At 36.1% G+C, this 19,936-nt stretch overlaps 1 protein-coding gene across 3 annotated transcripts in view; it reads right to left on the bottom strand.

Annotated features, from left to right (window-relative positions):
• Positions 1–10: 10 nt before the first annotated feature.
• The window catches only part of LOC125674512 (sialomucin core protein 24-like), a 49,185-nt gene continuing 29,259 nt past the window's right edge, over positions 11–19,936 (bottom strand). Inside the window, exons 6-11 of one of the 3 annotated variants that reach the window (XM_056159341.1) lie at positions 18,699–18,800; positions 14,636–14,725; positions 11,993–12,010; positions 10,381–10,425; positions 7,402–7,428; positions 11–4,081 (exon numbers count right to left, since the gene is read on the bottom strand). In XM_056159341.1, coding sequence (XP_056015316.1) covers positions 3,909–4,081; positions 7,402–7,428; positions 10,381–10,425; positions 11,993–12,010; positions 14,636–14,725; positions 18,699–18,800 — 455 coding nt within the window. In that variant the 3' untranslated portion in view covers positions 11–3,908. Of the gene's footprint in view, positions 4,082–7,401; positions 7,429–10,380; positions 10,426–11,992; positions 12,011–14,626; positions 14,726–18,698; positions 18,801–19,936 lie in introns of all 3 variants that reach the window. The other 2 variants (XM_056159342.1, XM_056159343.1) reach the window with 2 other exon arrangements.

The raw sequence follows: 19,936 nt of genomic DNA, 5'->3' as shown, positions 1-19,936 counted from the left end.
ACAAAACAACTTTGTCTCGTAACAAACGTTTAATGAAATGAACTTGGAATCAATGCATAAGGACAAATGTTTTCTTATCAGTAACACACACTGCTGATTATTTACTGCCACAGGAACCTGTCGCTAAATGTTCTCATATCAACATCTGAATTTCAACAAACACACTTTGGATAACAATACCAAACCAAAAAGTCATTCTTACTTACAATATTAGGTAATTATATTCTACTGTCCTATCATATTTGCTGTTATGGGAATTCATCCAAAAAAATAATAAAATAAAGATTACCATCAAATTGTACTTATGTGCTCCCAGTCACCAACTATTTAAGGTAAAACATCCCGGAAGTCAAACAACAATAAAATGAACACCCCCCTCCAAAAAAAAAAAACCCCACCCAGGTTTCCCTTTAGTATACCTCCCTCCATCTCTGAGCTGTGGATAATTAGGTGAAAAAAACCCACTTAAAATGAAGAAATTTACTAGGCAAATAACTTTATCAAACGTGTGCACTAAATTCGAAAAATCATTCTGGAAAACGTGCTTTGAAATAAAAATTGAAATTTTCTGGAGAAAAAATACAATAGCGATAAATTTTACTTTTGAGAAAGGGCTTGGGGAGGGGGGGAGCAGAAAAGAGAAAACACTAAAAAAAATAAAAATTAAAATCAAAATTGAAAAAAGAATATTGGGTAGATTCCTTGTCATATTTTGTTGTCTATTTCTAAGTAATACCAAGACAGATCTATATAATAAACTCGCCAAATATTACGCACAATTAAATTTCTCACTAATTAAAATGAAGGAATCTACAGAATATCGGAAATTGTTGCGTTTGTCGGGGATGTTTCACCTAAGTTATAACATTTGTTTTTAAATACTTAATATAAGGATCTAACAAAGCTAACAAAACGTTTTGAAAAGTGACAGTCTGCTTGACTGCGCGGATACATGGCAATCAGTAACACCAAATTATGGAAACATACAATATCAAAATATATTATTCACAATGAAAGAGCATTTGAAGAACAAAATAACCGCTTCAATCAAGCACATTAATATGCAAACTGTGACAATGTCTCCCTACAATACAATTCTAAAACATGACATCACACTTCTGTTTTGTTTTTTATCAACCAAAAAATAACATCATTATAACCTCATTTGAATCTGACGATAAACTGTTAATGTTGTACCCCTGACCAATACGAAAGACGAATTGAGATTATAGTAATAATGATAGCACAGAGACATCACCAGAATCACGTGGTAGTGCCCGCTTGTCTGCACGAGGTTAACAGCAGGACACGCATGAGATCACACAGCCCAACCCAACTTGAGCATCACGTGGGTAGGAAAAATGCATATCATTCCGGAATTTACAAGTTCGTACTGACAGTATCCAATTTTTGCTAAATTTCTTTCATTGTTGTGGGAAAAGAGAACTAAATTTGTTTACTGCTTGAGGGCAATAGCAGTGGATCCGAAAGTAGTGGATCCGGTTCAAAAGTAGTAGAGCCGGTTCAAAAGTAGCAAATCAGGTTCAAGGATTGAAGTGCGACACAACTGCCAATGTTTCATCTAATACAACCACTTCTTCAACCATTCTCATCGTTACGTCACCTTAATCTTACAATTCATAACTTTAAATCAAATGACATAATAGTATTTAAATATCGCACCAAATATTAAATGTTTACCAGTGAATAGTGAATGGTATATGGTTAAACGATTAACTAGGTTCTAATCTAATTTGATGTAACCAACACCCACCATTTCCTATTTCAAAAGCCCACTTATCACACACTGATCATGGCAGTAAATCTAGTGAGGACTAGTCAAGGTCATACTCATTATTCTCCCACCAGATAATAATAAATGCATCTCTTTTTTCTTCTTCTTTTTTAAAATATATTCCAGAAGCAATACATTCAAACAAGAACAAAAAAATATGGCATTAAGGAGAGTTATTTATACAAGGGAAAATTAAGGAGGGATAACACCAGGGGAATTTGATATGGATGAAAAATGCTGGATATGTACAATATTTTGAAATTATAAACTTTCAAATTTACATCATTTAGTCAAAAAATGCAGTTTTAGTAGAAAGTAATATGAATTTTTTTTTTTGAAAACCCCTTCTAGACTCGAACCTGCAAACTACGGATCAGCAGTTGACACAATAATTTACTGACCTATCCAGCTGGGCAATTAAAAGAAATATACAAATATTGATGATAATTTAATATTTCCATTCATGTTTAAAAAGGGAATCAGCCATTTAGACGATGTAGTGTACCTCCTTAATTTGTACAACTTTTAAATACTTTCATATGAATTGAAAATGTTCCAATACCAGAGGAGAGATCTGAATATATATACATCTAAATATAACTGTTAAAATGATTATCTGTACATATAGACCTTTAAACGCAGGCACTAGACTAATAAACCCATAGCACTTTAATCCTAGCATATATATTTTACATCAGGAACCTTTGCTTCCTGTTTGAACAATTCACAGGCACAGAGTACACGATTTCACAACCTGTTAATAGCTCATACAAATACAGAAAATCTGATTACAGCTTAAAAACTGACTGCATTATGAGCCTATACTAGACTTAGTAGATGAAAGGTAAAAAAAAAAAAAAAAAATCTGAGTAGAACGTGTAAACGTTTTTTGTTCTTACTTACATTTTTGAGGACTGAAAACATGGATGTCTAGCGAGGATATTTTTGATACAGACAGGGAAAGCATGTAGTTATAAGTCAGTGGAGCAAAGCAAGGTTATACGGAATGTGTTCACTTATCACAAGTCCTATTAAATGCACGTTCTACGATTAAAAACTGATATACATTAACATGTCACTACAAAATCTCACACTATAGTCCAAATACTGCACAGTGCACATCAACTTGATGAGAGTATCACTTCAAATTATATGTCACCACCACTTCATTAAGTACAATGTCTAGCTGAATATACATGAGGACACTTTTTACAGATTTGCCCCCCATCTTTACAAAAATCTAAACAATATGTTGGGGTGTAATTGGGAGATGGAAAGGGGGGGGGGGGAGAAAAAAAAAAGACAAAACATTTTCTTTTCTTACATAGAAAGATGTCTGGCATATTTTCATGGTATACTAATGGTAAACTGTTGAATTTCCTTTTGTGTCAAATACAAATCAACCAATCAAATCAGCTGTTACTTACAAACCTGTCAGATTAAATACAACATAAACCAATAAGATTTGAATTTTAGATTTGAATACCTATCAGATCTCTTGACAAATGCTTTTATAAACCAATCAGATCTCAGACCAATTCACGTATTGACCAATCAGATCACATATATATATGCATTCTACACATAATTCACACAAACACAAAACTGAACATTAAACACCAGAAACATTTCTTGTTTAACTCATGATATCTTACTGTAAAAGTTTACTTGTACAAGCTAAGTAGTGTAAGATTGCTCAGATCTTTCAATTTAAAGAATTAAAATATTAAAATGTTACCGAAAAGTAAAGTAACGAAGAAGAAGGATGTGAAAGTAGACTCTTTTAAACATCTCAAACAAAATGATACAATGACACTCTTTCCATAAAAAATACAGAAAGAATATACTAATTTGCAAGTAATTGTATCATAAAAAATATAGAGTAACACTAAGCAAGTTCCCTAAAAAAATAGATGCTCTCAGGTATCAAAACGACACTTAATATTTCTGACTTGTATTTTGGCAAGGCAATTGAATTCTCTCATTCAAAGCACCAGGATCTATCCGCAACCTTTCCTAAAACAGTTTTAGAACAATTTTTTTTCCGAAGATCCACGTTCCTCAGATAAAAGAGATGCCGAGGAACTTGACGAGGTGTGTAGCTGGCCAGTATTTAAAGGGTGCGGTAACTGCGGTCTTTACGAACCCTGTAGAACTTGAGTGCGAAATAGGCAATGGCGATGAGGCCACCCATCAAAATCATTCCACCCACAAAGGAGGCGCCATCAAAGTGCTGTCCATGTGGTGGTACTGTGGTACCCTTGGCGGTTGTTGTCGTCTGCTGGGCTGAAATGAAGAAAACAATCAGTACATACACTTGGACAAGCATTTTGATATCAGAGGTACACATTTTGATATCAGAGGTTCACATTTTGATATCAGAGATTCACATTTTGATATCACAGAGATACACATTTTGATATCACAGAGGTTCACATTTTGATATCAATACTGGACTAGCTAGAGTAAATTTTCCCTTGATGTTAGCTTCACTTAATGAAAGTGCAGGGCTGGTACAAGTCATTGGGGCACTGAAATGTTCTAGTACTCTGTTTAATAATACATGTATACAGATTCATACAAATCCTGTGTTATAGTAATGCTTCACGAAAATAAGAGGCCCATGGGCCACATTGCTCACCTGAGTCATCTTGGCCCTGCCATTGTTCAGCTGTTGTGATTATTAACAGATTGTTTCATGATCAATCTTTACTCCCATGAACAATTTTGAACCCATATTGTACGTGGCTTCAACATAGCCCTAAAGGATCACACCACAACTCAAATGAATTCACATAACACAGAGATGCTTCAACACCAATATGACTAAAATGATCTTGCTGTTCTGAATAAGAACAAGGTCATAGATCGTGGTATGATATGAAATATTTTGTCATAAGAAATCTATAAACAAAATATGAAGGCTTTCTTTTAAATAATTGAGGAGATATTCAACAGGTCAGATTTCAAAAAGTAGGTCAAACTTTGAAGCCAAGGTCGCAGGCTCAGACACTGAAGTATGTCAAGGTCTTGTCATAAAGAATCTATATACATACCTTAAATAGTTCAGGAGATATTAATTAGGTCAGGGTTTTTTAAAGAAAGTAAGTCAAAGTCAAATTTGGCCCTTCAATTGAACAAACTTGAACCCCCTTCACCCATGGATGATTTGTACCAAGTTTGATTGAAATTAGCCCAGTGATTCTGGAGATGATAAAAATCTGAAAAGTTTATGGACAGACGGACGGATGGAATGATAGACAGACGGCAAAAGGTGACCAGGTGAGCTAATAAAAAGAAATCATCAAACATTCATGTACTGTGGTGAAGCTTAATTTTTCACAAAACAGCAAATTAAAGCTTGGTGGACACGAGCTAAAAAGTTCAATGGGTTCTCAGTTCAATTACTGTCAAAGAATTTATTTATATAACACATAAGTACATAGTATTATTAGTAACACATTAGTATATAGTAGTATTAGTAACACATTAGTACATAGTAAAAGTACTGTCACAGTGATGTATATCATTCTCAAGCAAGATATGGTGGAAGAAATATGCATGCAGCCACAGTAACTCTGGATTCCCAGCTATATTTTCAACTCGTATATTCTAAAAGCCTATGTAAATTTGCTAATGAATTTTTTTTAAATGCGAAGTAGAATTCATTAGTAAATGATTATTAATTTTAATTCCAGTGTTAATTGATTAATTGATCTTAATGATTAGAGGGTAGAAAAATATGTTCCTTTAAATCAGGCTCATACTAGTATATTCTAAAATGCATATTCGAATACGAAACGAATATGAAACTGATGCATCCCGATTCTGATTGGAAAGAAAACTACGAATATGACCATTGAATATAGTGAAGTGGAGACAAATAATTCATATGACGACCGTCACTTAGTTTATCTGGTGGCAACCATATAATTTAACTAGCGGCTGCCACTTCATTCAAGTGGCGGTGCCCCCCCCCCTTAATAATAATAATAACTCAGCAGTACGAAGTAAATTATTTTTTAAATATGCAGCTGCCACGAATACTTAATTTTTCATAAAGTAATTTGTAAACAGCGGAAAATGTACAGTTAATGTTACTACAATATTCAAAACATACTCAGGGTCTGAATTTAGTGGGTTAAGGAATTTTATGCTTTTATATGAAAAAATGCATTGATTTTAATTTGATATTTTACTAATAGAGTTAAATATTTGTAAGTTACAAAATATATGCTAAACACTGTATAGAAATCTGATTGACAATTATGGTTTTCTTGGGGTGAAAATTTTTCAATATTACCTTCAACTACATGCAATATTTATATATCACCTTTTAAAAGGTATTTGTGTTTCGGAGGGGGGGGGGGGGGGGGTGTTGGGGGTGTTTTAAAGATATTTTCTGTTTCCCATTGATTTCTATAACCCAAATTAGAGAGTTATATCTTAATAGTTAACTGTTAATCACTGGTTGTGGGCTTGATAGCGGATAATAGTTAGCTGTTAATTACTGGTTGTGGATATAATAGTTTACTTTAATTACTGGCTGTGGATAATATAAACCATTAATTACTGGTTGTGGATAATAGTTAACTATTAATTACTTGCTGTGGATTTGATTGTGGATAATAGTTAACTGATAATTACTGGTTGTGGATAATAGTTAACCATTAATTACTGGTTGTGGATTTGACTGTGGATAATAGTTAACTAATAATTACTGGTTGTGGATAATAATTAACTATTAATCTTTGGCTGTGGATTTGATTGTGGATAATAGTTAACCATTAATTACTGGTTGTGGATTTGACTGTGGATAATAGTTAACTTGTTGTAGATGATAGTTAACAGGTTGTGAATAATAGTTACCTGGTTGTGAATAATAGTTAACTCGTTGTGACTGATAGTTAACTTGTAGATGATAGTTAACAGGTTGTGAATAATAGTTAACTGGTTGTGAATAATAGTTAACTGGTTGTGAATAATAGTTAAATGGTTGTGAATAATAGTTAACTGGTTGTGAATAATAGTTAACTTGTAGATGATAGTTAACTCATTGTGGATAATAGTTAACTGGTTGTGGATAATAGTCACCTGGTTGTGAATAATAGTTAACTGGTTGTGAATAATAGTTAACTGGTTGTGAATAATAGTTAACTTGTAGATGATAGTTAACTCATTGTGGATAATAGTTAACTGGTTGTGGATAATAGTCACCTGGTTGTGAATAATAGTTAACTCGTTGTGGATAATAATTAACTGGTTGTGGATGATCATTTATTTTTTAATTAATGTTTTCCGCCACATTCAACAATTTTTCAGTTATCTGGTGGCGCCCAGTTTTTATTGGTGGAAGAGAGAACCCAGAAACAATGTACCTGGGAAGAGACCACTGACCTTCCGAAAGGAAACTGGGAAACTTTCTCACTTACCGGCGCGAGTGGGATTCGAACCCGCGCCGACAGAGGTGAGAGGCCATGTGATTTTGAACGCGATGCTCCAACAACTCGGCCACGGAGGCTGTTAGTGAACTGGTTGTGAATGATAGTTAACTGTAAATGAATGGTTATGGATGTGATTGCAGATAATAGTTAACTGGTACTTACAGGATGAGGATGGCTTAATGGTGGTTGCTGAAAGAAGAAAAAAGTTCCTGTTGAATTTGACCCTTAAGTTTTGCTCTGCTTTACAATATCTGTGTAGTAATCATTTAGTACTATCAATTTTCTAGCAATACTTTCAGTAGTACATCACTCAAGTCATAATCACACTAGTACACCACTAGATACTACAAGCTTTCTAGTAATACTAACACTAGTACACCACTAAATACTACAAGCTTACTAGTAATACTAACAATAATACACCACTAGATACTACAAGCTTACTAGTAATACTAACAATAATACACCACTAAATACTACAAGCTTACTAGTAATACTAACACTAGTACACCAGTACATACTACAAGCTTACTAGTAATACTAACAATAATACACCACTAAATACTACAAGCTTACTAGTAATACTAACACTAGTACACCACTAAATACTACAAGCTTACTAGTAATACTAACACTAGTACACCAGTACATACTACAAGCTTACTAGTAATACTAACAATAATACACCACTAAATACTACAAGCTTACTAGCAATACTAACACTAATACACCACGAGATACTACAAGCTTACTAGCAATACTAACACTAGTACACCACTAGATACTACAATCTTACTAGAAATACTAACACTAGTACATCACTAGATACTACAAACTTACTAGCAATACTAACACTAGTACATCACTAGATACTACAAACTTACTAGCAATACTAACACTAATACACCACGAGATACTACAAGCTTACTAGCAATACTAACACTAATACACCACGAGATACTACAAGCTTACTAGCAATACTAACACTAGTACATCACTAGATACTACAAGCTTACTAGCAATACTAACACTAGTACACCACTAGATACTACAATCCTACTAGAAATACTAACACTAGTACATCACTAGATACTACAAGCTTACTAGTAATACTAACACTAGTACACCACTAGATACTACAAGTTTACTAGTACTACTAACACTAGTACACCAGTAGATACTACACGCTTACTAGTAATACTAACACTAGTACATCACTAGATATTACAAGCTTACTAGCAATACTAACACTAGTACATCACTAGATACTACAAACTTACTAGCAATACTAACACTAATACACCACGAGATACTACAAGCTTACTAGCAATACTAACACTAGTACACCACTAGATACTACAATCTTACTAGAAATACTAACACTAGTACATCACTAGATACTACAAGCTTACTAGTAATACTAACACTAGTACACCACTAGATACTACAAGTTTACTAGTACTACTAACACTAGTACACCAGTAGATACTACACGCTTACTAGTAATACTAACACTAGTACACCACTAGATACTACAAGCTTACTAGCAATACTAACACTAGTACACCACTAGATACTACAAGCTTACTAGCAATACTAACACTAGTACACCACTAAATACTACAAGCTTACTAGCAATACTAACACTAGTACACCACTAAATACTACAAGCTTACTAGCAATACTAACACTAGTACATCACTAGATACTACAAGCTTACTAGTAATACTAACACTAGTACATCACTAGATACTACAAGCTTACTAGCAATACTAACACTAGTACATCACTAGATACTACAAGCTTACTAGCAATACTAACACTAGTACATCACTAGATACTACAAGCTTACTAGTAATACTAAGACTAGTACACCACTAGATACTACAAGCTTACTAGTAATACTAACATTAGTACACCAGTAGATACTACAAGCTTACTAGTAATACTAACACTAGTACACCAGTAGATACTACACGCTTACTAGCAATACTAACACTAGTACACCACTAGATACTACAAGCTTACTAGTAATACTAACACTAGTACACCAGTAGATACTACAAGCTTACTAGTAATACTAACACTAGTACACCAGTAGATACTACAAGCTTACTAGTAATACTAACACTAGAACATCACTAGATACTACAAGCTTACTAGTAATACTAACACTAGTACACCAGTAGATACTACAAGCTTACTAGCAATACTAACACTAGAACATCACTAAATACTACAAGCTTACTAGTAATACTAACACTAGTACACCAGTAGATACTACAAGCTTACTAGCAATACTAACACTAGTACATCACTAGATACTACAAGCTTACTAGTAATACTAACACTAGTACATCACTAGATACTACAAGCTTACTAGTAATACTAACACTAGTACATCACTAGATACTACAAGCTTACTAGCAATACTAACACTAGTACATCACTAGATACTACAAGCTTACTAGTAATACTAACACTAGTACACCACTAGATACTACAAGCTTACTAGTAATACTAACACTAATACACCACTAAATACTACAAGCTTACTAGCAATACTAACACTAGTACACCGCTAGATACTACAAGCTTACTAGCAATACTAACACTAATACACCACTAAATACTACAAGCTTACTAGCAATACTAACACTAGTACACCACTAGATACTACAAGCTTACTAGTAATACTATCACTAGTACACCAGTAGATAGTACAAGCTTACTAGTAATACTAACACTAGTACACCAGTAGATACTACAAGCTTACTAGCAATACTAACACTAGTACACCACTAAATACTACAAGCTTACTAGTAATACTAACACTAGTACACCACTAAATACTACAAGCTTACTAGCAATACTAACACTAGTTTATTGAGACATGGTACTTACAACTTACTAGTATTACTAACACTAGTTTATTGACACACTGTACTTACAGCTTACTAGTAATATACTAACACTAGTTTATTGACACATGGTACTTACAGCTTACTAGCAATACTAACACTAGTTTATTGACACACGGTACTTATAGCTTAATAACAATACTAACACTAGTTTATTGACACACGGTACTTATAGCTTACTAACAATACTAACACTAGTTTGTCGAGACATAGTACTTACAGCTAGTGGACTTGGAGGAAGTAGAAGTCGGTACTACTGTGGTTGCTAGAAATAGAATAAATTTTCTGCACCACCGGGACATTGATTTACTAAATCATGTAAAATTAGTGAGGGTTATTTACTGTCTAACAGTGAGGGTTATTTACTGTCTCTAACAGTGAGGGTTATTTACTGTCTAACAGTGAGGGTTATTTACTGTCTAACAGTGAGGGTTATTTACTGTCTCCAACAGTGAGGGTTATTTACTGTGTCTAACAGTGAGGGTTATTTACTGTCAACAGTGAGGGTTATTTACTGTCTAACAGTGAGGGTTATTTACTGTCTCTAACAGTGAGGGTTATTTACTGTCTAACAGTGAGGTTTATTTACTGTCTAACAGTGAGGGTTATTTACTGTCTAACAGTGAGGGTTATTTACTGTCTCTAACAGTGAGGGTTATTTACTGTCTAACAGTGAGGGTTATTTACTGTCTCTAACAGTGAGGGTTATTTACTGTCTCTAACAGTGAGGGTTATTTACTGTCTCTAACAGTGAGGGTTATTTACTGTCTAACAGTGAGGGTTATTTACTGTCTAACAGTGAGGGTTATTTACTGTCTCTAACAGTGAGGGTTATTTACTGTCTAACAGTGAGGGTTATTTACTGACTCCAACAGTGAGGGTTATTTACTAACAGTGAGGGTTATTTACTGGTTCTAACTGTGAGGACATTTTCCATGCAAAAAGATTGATGTGCTTTCATTTCTGATTTAAGAAGGTTGATAATGGAACCTATCTTAATTGATTGGTTTTATAATAATACTTTTTACTGAAATTAACAAGAGGTACTGTGAGCAATGCTCACTAAGAATACCCCCCGCTTACCCAAATCTCCCAAAGGGTGTTGGTAATAGGTATAAACTACCTCTTTTCTGAGTGTAAAAAACAAATGGCATGACAAACCGAACCATATTGCTACTTCGATGTCCAGTGCACGTGACCTTTGACCTTTTGACCCCAAAATCGATAGGGAACATCTTCATCCCATGGGTAGTCCATATGTATGATATGGTGACTGTAGGTGGAAAGGATAACGCTTTAGAGCCCGGAAACCATATTGCTACTTCGATGTCTAGTGTGCTTGACCTTTTACCTTTTGACCCAAAAATCGATAGGGAACATCTTCATCCCATGGGTAGTCCATATGTATGATATGGTGACTGTAGGTGGAAAGGATAACGCTTTAGAGCCCGGAAACGATATTGCTACTTCGATGTCCAGTGCGCTTGACCTTTGACCCCAAAATCGATAGGGAACATCTTCATCCCATGGGTACTCCATATATATGATATAGTGACGGTAGGTGGAAAGGATAATGCTTTAGAGCCCGGAAACCATTGCGTCTACAGACGGACGGACAGACAGACGGACAACCCGATTCCAGTATACCCCCCCCCCCCCCAACTTGTTGCGGGGGGTATAATTATATGTGTTACTGTAGTTACTATCACCCTAGATACGATCACCATAGATACAGCAATAGTTAATCTACTGTTGTTACATTTACTATAATCACAGTAACATAGTTTCAGTTACTTGAGCAATTTGTGTGAAAACAAAACTTCTATACTTACAGGTAACAGGATTTTTACCTGGAATATAAAAAAAATATTAATTTAAGCTGATAAGCCTTTATGAACTATATTGCAGTGTACAAGAGCTAAACATTACGTGAAGGTCTCATAGAATCTAAACATTATGTGAAGGCCTCATAGAATCTAAACAGTGATCAAACACAAGCTGTTAAGATACAGGGTGAATTTCCATTCAGGAGACCTTACACAAATAGTACTCACATTATTTAGAGACCACACACATTGTACTCACATTATATAGAGACCACACACACACACATTGTACTCTATATAGAGACCACACACACACATTGTATTCACATCATCTAGACACCACACACACACATTGTACTCACATCATCTAGGCATGTTTTTAACAAATTTAAATCTGCACTATGTCAGGAAGCTTTCATCTAAATTTGTACTTTCCTGGCCCAGTGGTTCTTGAGAAGAAGATTTTCCCTATATATTTGTATGTAAAACTTTGATCCCCTATTATGTCCCCATCCTACCCCTAGGGGTCATGATTTTAAGAAACTTAAATCTGCACTATGTCAGAAAGCTTTTATGTAAATTTCTACTTTCTTTGTCTAGTGGTTCTTGAGAAGAAGATCTCTAAAGGTTTTCTATATATATTTGCATGTAAACCATCCCACCTAGGGGTCATGATTTTAACAAAGTTGAATCTGCACATGTCATGAAGCTTTCATGTAAATCTCAGCTCTTCTAGCTCAGTGGTTCTTGAGAAGATTTTTAAATGACCCCAGCCTATTTTTGTGATGATCTCCCCTTTGAAGGGGCATGGCTCTTCATTTGAACAAACTTGAATTCCCTTCACCCAATGATGCTTTGTGCCAAGTTTGGTTGAAATTAACCAAGTGGGTCTGGGGAAGAAGTAGCTGCAGAACTGTAGCTCTCTGAAAAAATATTTTGACATGACAGAGAGCTACCCCTTATAAAAACCTTCGATTTATGGCGCACAAAAAGCTGCGCACGGTTGAGACCTTATATCGTTGTATTCTTGAGTTGCTGTCTCATAAATATAATATCAAAAAATTCTTAACATATTTTCCTACTATACTTGTGTCTAAACATACCTTCAAATATTCATTAAAGTCCCACACGACCTGAAATCTCCCAGCTTCAAATGATTTCGTTTGTTGACGTAGCCATGTTAGGTAGCCAGTCAATTCGAATCCTGGTTAATTTCCATACTTGCACAATAACGTCTAGATGTGAACTAATATCCCCACAAATATTTTAGCTAAATATTTTAAATAATATATCATCCCAGTGCCTTTAAATAATAATTATTCAAATAGCTAAACTCACGGCAATGCGGCTTTTATTATTCTGGTACGGTCTCCATCCCTGCCACACGAGTGTTCAGGACTTTAGTAGCATTTTCATGAATCAAGAGCTTATTTTACCTTTAGAAAAACTTTATTTTTTTAATTTCTATAATTTATTCGTATTGATAATAAATGAAGAGCGAATACATAACATATAACGAATTTTATGAATATATACCAACAACAACAGGGTACGAATTGACCCGGCTACCTAGCATGGCTACGTCAACAAACGAAATCATTTGAAGCTGGGAATTTTCAGGTCGTTAGGGGCTTTAATGAATATTTGAAGGTATGTTTAGACACAAGTATAGTAGGAAAATATGTTAAGAATTTTTTGATATTAAATTTATGAGACAGTAACTAAGAATACAACAATATAAGGTCTCAACCGTGCGCAGCTTTTTGTGCGCCGTAAATCGAAGGTTTTTATAAGGGGTGGCTCTGTAGCTCTCTGTTATGTCAAAATATTTTTTCAGAGAGCTACAGTTCTGCAGCTAGGGAAGAAGATGAAAATGTGAAAAACTGGTTAATAAATCCCAAATTAAAACTTTATCTGCAACCCACTGATATACATGTATTAGGAATCAAATATACATTTTTAATTCAAGAGCTGCAAGGATAGACAAAAAAGTCCAAAAACCTGTCAAATCTCTAAAAATCCATAGGTCAATCAAGAAAGCCAAAACTCAACCTTCATCTGTTGTAAGCCAATGTTCATTATAAATTTTCAATTCAATAGCTCCAAGAATTACCAAAGAATTTGCGAGTACAGACGAGACACAGAGGCTGATCATTATAGGGCAACCCCCCCCCCCCCCCCCCCCCCCTTGTTACCGGTCACAAATGAATTGCGTTTTGACAAAAGTATAGTTTTCAACTTTAATTTGCATTATGTACATGTATATGTATATAGAAAAATTATACGAGTTCCTTTCAATGCATATCATACTATTCTGTACAATATCTAATATTTTCAATGATGGTTTCATATATACATTACCACAACTATATTTCGAGAAATTAAGCAATAAATTATCAACTAATAAACAGCAGTTTGCAAGTCAGTATGCATATCTAAGACAGTCCAGGAATACAATAGGCAGTTATATCATTCTTCCTTCATAAAACGCAACATATGGGGACACCCAAAAGTCGCGAAGTCAAACATGTCCAGAATGACGACCTTTAGTAAAACTGTGTCCACAGAATATCATGTTGATAAATTGAACATTATCTTAATACTAATCAGTTAGCATACATTGTGTGTCATTTAATGAACAAAACTTACAGATATCCTTCTTGCCAATTTCAGTGATGGCGATTTTACAATCTTCGGCTGCATGTTTTTTGTCAGTACTATTGTTGAGGTTGTGACAACCTGGAAAAAAAAACCAAGATGATGTCTATGGCAGCAAGATTGATAATGGCCAAGGTTAAAGTTTTTCAAAAGTGGGTCACATTTCAAGGTAAAGGCTAAAAATGTTGAAAAAAAAGATCTTGTCACAAGGAATGCACTTGTGAAATAAGAAAGCCCTAGCACTAACTGTTCAAAGGTTATGACAAAGGTCAAAGTTTTTTAGAAGTGTGTCAAACCCAAAGTCAGACATGAGATCCAAACTTTTGCCATTTAAGAGTTGGTTGATTGTTTTGTTTGTTTAACCTCCTGTAGAAAACCTTTCATCCATATTGAGACGTGACCAGTTATAGGCGAAGTACCACAAATTTAGACCTAATAGTATGTTTAGCGCTTATGGCTGTAGCAGTGAGGGTTCTTTATCGTGCCAATGCCTGCCGCAACATGGGACCTCCATTTTTAAGGTCATGTTAAGCATTTGGCAAAGGAGCAATCATTACCTATGTTTGTGTCTTAGTTTTGGTGTGGCCATGGCGTGAGCAGGACTCGAACTCACAGCCTCCCTGTTATAAAGTGAACGCTCTACAACTGAGCATCCCTGTTATAAAGTGAACGCTCTACAACTGAGCATCCCTGTTATAAAGTGAACGCTCTACAACTGAGCCTCCCTGTTATAAAGTGAACGCTCTACAACTGAGCCTCCCTGTTATAAAGTGAACGCTCTACAACTGAGCCTCCCTGTTATAAAGTGAACGCTCTACAACTGAGCATCCCTGTTATAAAGTGAACGCTCTACAACTGAGCATCCCTGTTATAAAGTGAACGCTCTACAACTGAGCCTCCCTGTTATAAAGTGAACGCTCTACAACTGAGCCTCCCTGTTATAAAGTGAACGCTCTACAACTGAGCCTCCCTGTTATAAAGTGAACGCTCTACAACTGAGCTATTGCCATCTAAAGAAAGGTTTCGTCAAAGAATGCACATGTATATGAAATATGAAAGCCCTATCACAAACCTTTCAAAATTTATTACTGAGGTTAAAGTTTTTTCAAAAGTAGGTCAAACTCCAAAATTAAGGTCACAAAGTAAAAAAAAAAGGTCTTGTCACAAGGAAAACACATGTGAAATATGAAAGCTCTAACTCCATTTTTTTTCTAAAGTTATGGTCAGGGTTAAAGTCAGATGGACAGTCCAACAAGAGGCCCATGGGCCACATTGCTCACCTGAGTCACCTTGGCCCATATCTGAAGACTTTCCATATATATTTGCATGTAACACCTTAGTCCCTATTATGGCCCCAACTACCCCTGGAGGCCACAATTTTTGCAAACTTGAATCTACACTACGTCAGAGAGCTTTCATGTAAATGTCAACTTCTTTGGCCCAATGGTTCTTGAGAAGAAGATTTTTAAAGATTTTCCCTATATTTGAATGTAAACACCCCCCCCCCCCCCCACTTGTGGTCCCATCCTACCCCCCGGGGGCCATGATTTGAACAAACTTGAATCTGCACTATGTCAGAAAGTTTTCTTGTAAATATCAGCTTTTCTGACTCAGTGGTTATTGAGAAGAAGATTTAACTATATATTTGTATGTAAAACTTTGATCCCCCTTGAGGCCCCATCCTACCCCCGAAGGCCATGTTGTTGTCAGTTCCTTTTTATTTCCGTGCAGTATCACTGGTAGTGTCCACACTAGTGGGCCCCCTTCCAGGTATCTGGCTGGCTGCACGCATGGCAGATCTCACTTCAGATCTCCATTCTTTCCGGTCTTGAGGGTTGGCAGTAGAGAGCTTCCATTCTCTACGATCTTTCTCCGTCAGCTCTCTCCAAGAAAGCATTGGCCGACCAACTCTACGTCTCCCAGGAACTTGTATATTTAGAGTGCACTTGACTGCACTGCTGGATCTGACAACGTGGCCATACCAGCAGAGTTTCCTTTCCCTTAAGATGAGGTCGAGGTCGTCGATGCCAAGCCACCTCAGCAATTCAGTTGAACTTACAGTGGCCATATCTTCAGGCTTGATGCTACAGATCTGTCTTATCATGGCCCTGTCATTGCGTAGTAGGCGATAAAGATTTGGCTTGGTCAGTGCCCAGGTCTCACTGGCATGGAGCATAGCGCTCCGTACACAGGTGTTATACACTCCACCACGGGTCTTATACGACAGGTGGCGTGATGTCAGGACTGGTAGCAGCTCCCTGAATTTCTTCCAAGCGGTCTTCACACGCGTAGTGGCTGCAAGGTCACAGCCACCAGCTGCGGAAAGCATGTCTCCGAGGTAGCAGAAGGAGCCTACAACCTCCAACTTGGATATCACTCTGCGGCCTGCTTTGATGATTTGAACAAACTTGAATCTGCACTGTGTCAGAAAGTTTTCATGTAAAAATCAGCTTTTCTGGCTCAGTTGCCCTTGAGAAGATTTTTCCTATATATTTGTATGTAAAACTTTGATCCCCCCTTGTGGCCCCATCCAACCCCCGAGGCCCATGATTTGAAGAAACTTGAATCTGCATTATGTCAGGAAGCTTTCATGTAAATCTCAGCTTTTCTGGCTTAGTGGTTCTTGAGAAGAAGATTTTTAAAGTTTTTCCCTATATATTTGTATGTAAAACTTTGATCCCCCCTTGTGGCCCCATCCTACCCCCAGGGGCCATGATTTGAACAAACTTGAATCTGCACTATGTCAGAAAGTTTTCATGTAAAAATAAGCTTTTCTGGCTCAGTGGTTCTTGAGAAGAAGATTTTTAAAGATTTTTCCTATATATTTGTATGTAAACCTTTGATCCCCTACTGTGGCCCCATCCAACCCCCGGGGCCCATGATTTGAACAAACTTGAATCTGCATTATGTCAGGAAGCTTTCATGTAAATCTCAGCTTTTCTGGCTTAGTGGTTCTTGAGAAGAAGATTTTTAAAGTTTTTCCCTATATATTTGTATGTAAAACTTTGATACCCCCTTGTGGCCCCATCCTACCCCCGGGGGCCATGATTTGAACAAACTTGAATCTGCAACATGTCAGGAAGCTTTCAGGTAAATTTCAGCTCTTCTGGCCCAGTGGTTCTTGAGAAGAAGATTTTTAAATGATCCCACGCTATTTTTGCATTTTTGTGATTATCTCCCCTTTGAAAGGGACATGGCCCTTCATTTGAACAAACTTGAAAGCCCTTCACCCAAGGATGCTTTTGGCCAAGTTTGGTTGAAATTGGCCCAGTGGTTCTGGAGAAGAAGTCGAAAATATGAAAAGTTTACAGACGGACAGACAGACGGACGGACGACGGACAAAATGTGATCAGAAAAGCTCCTTCGGTTCAGGTGAGCTAAAAACTATATACCCCAAATCTCTGAATATAGAGGCATAAAATATGAAGATCCCTTACCAAAAAAACCCAACCTTTCTTACAAAGATTTGTCATCACCCCCACCCCATTTAACAAGCATAGGCAGTGTCAATAGTATTTTCTGTCAATATCTCCATGTTCTGTTACAAGCAATGATAAATTTACACCTTTGCTACCACTGACCTTGACCTTTATCTTAATGACCTTGTGTTAAATTAAAGACACAATCGTGATCATTAGCAGCTTTGGTGTGAGGGTCAAGTCTAAATTAATCTGATGTTTCTCTCTCACAAAAGGAAGGATTGACTCTTATTCCTTGTGACCTTGAGGATGTTGTCCAAATGACCTTGATACAGTTCAGGTCTAAGACATATAAAAACGTTAGCCACCAATCACAAATTAATGTAGTTTTATAAGTTCATATGCAACATCAATTTTCATTGGTTGAGCATTTTTGATAACCATTAGAAATACCGTAGTTAAGCTTTCTAAACATTAAAAATGGAAAACTAAATTTTGAAAATTTTCACCTTAAACCGTGCCCCTTTAAAGCGACTTACAGTATTCAAGTAAGATTATTCCAGAGTTACATCATATTAATGGTTATAAACTTATCTGGTAACAACAAGAGACAGTTTTCTTTCAGCTGTACTCACTTTCATGGATTTCTGTGCCTACTGTACAATTAATCCAGGCACATGCTGTGTCCTCACAGCAGGCAGTCTGATTGGTATACACAGTGCAATCCACACTGGCCACTGAAACAGGTCACAAGAGACTCGTGTTATTAAGAAGTTACCCCCACAGAAACACTCATAAACTTGTACATCTATCTCTCCACTACAAATTACATTGGCCACTGAAACTGGTCACAAGAGACTCGTATTATCAAAAAGTTACCCCCACAGAAACACTCATAAACTTGTACATCTATCTCTCCACTACAAATTACATTGGCCACTGAAACTGGTCACAAGAGACTCGTATTATCAAAAAGTTACCCCCACAGAAACACTCATAAACTTGTACATCTATCTCTCCACTACAAATTACATTGGCCACTGAAACTGGTCACAAGAGACTCGTATTATCAAAAAGTTACCCCCACAGAAACACTCATAAACTTGTACATCTATCTCTCCACTACAAATTACATTGGCCACTGAAACTGGTCACAAGAGACTCGTATTATCAAAAAGTTACCCCCACAGAAACACTCATAAACTTGTACATCTATCTCTCCACTACAAATTACATTGGCCACTGAAACTGGTCACAAGAGACTCGTATTATCAAAAAGTTACCCCCACAGAAACACTCATAAACTTGTACATCTATCTCTCCACTACAAATTACATTGGCCACTGAAACTGGTCACAAGAGACTCGTATTATCAAAAAGTTACCCCCACAGAAACACTCATAAACTTGTACATCTTCAATCTCTAGACATAACTTACATAAGAATTTCCTAAAAGTAGGTTAAAGGTCAATGTAAAGGTCAACAGGTCAAAGATTTTGGTACAAATGGAAATGTTTTGCCACAAGGAATGCACATGTCAAATAGGAAAGCTGTACCTCTTATGTTGTAAAAGATATGACCAAGGTTAAAGTTTTTTTCCACAAACAGACAGACGGACAGGCCAAAAACTAGATGCCCCTGAATCTTCCCCTGAATCTTCGATTGATGTCACATTTTATCACTTATGTTTGAAAAGGTTGTTGGATAAGATAAGGGTTATATTTGTTAGGAATGGCTCATTTTATCATATAAAGTTTGTTGAACATGTGATAACATTCATCATATATGAACAATGTTACATGTAATTCTTAATGTGGTATGGGTAATCACTTTAATCCAAAAGAATATTTCTAAGAGTGAGTAGTATGTTGTT

The sequence above is a fragment of the Ostrea edulis genome, chromosome 3, assembly GCF_947568905.1.
Source record: "Ostrea edulis chromosome 3, xbOstEdul1.1, whole genome shotgun sequence".
Classification (NCBI taxonomy): domain Eukaryota; kingdom Metazoa; phylum Mollusca; class Bivalvia; order Ostreida; family Ostreidae; genus Ostrea; species Ostrea edulis.
This window is presented reverse-complemented; position numbering and strand designations above follow the sequence as displayed.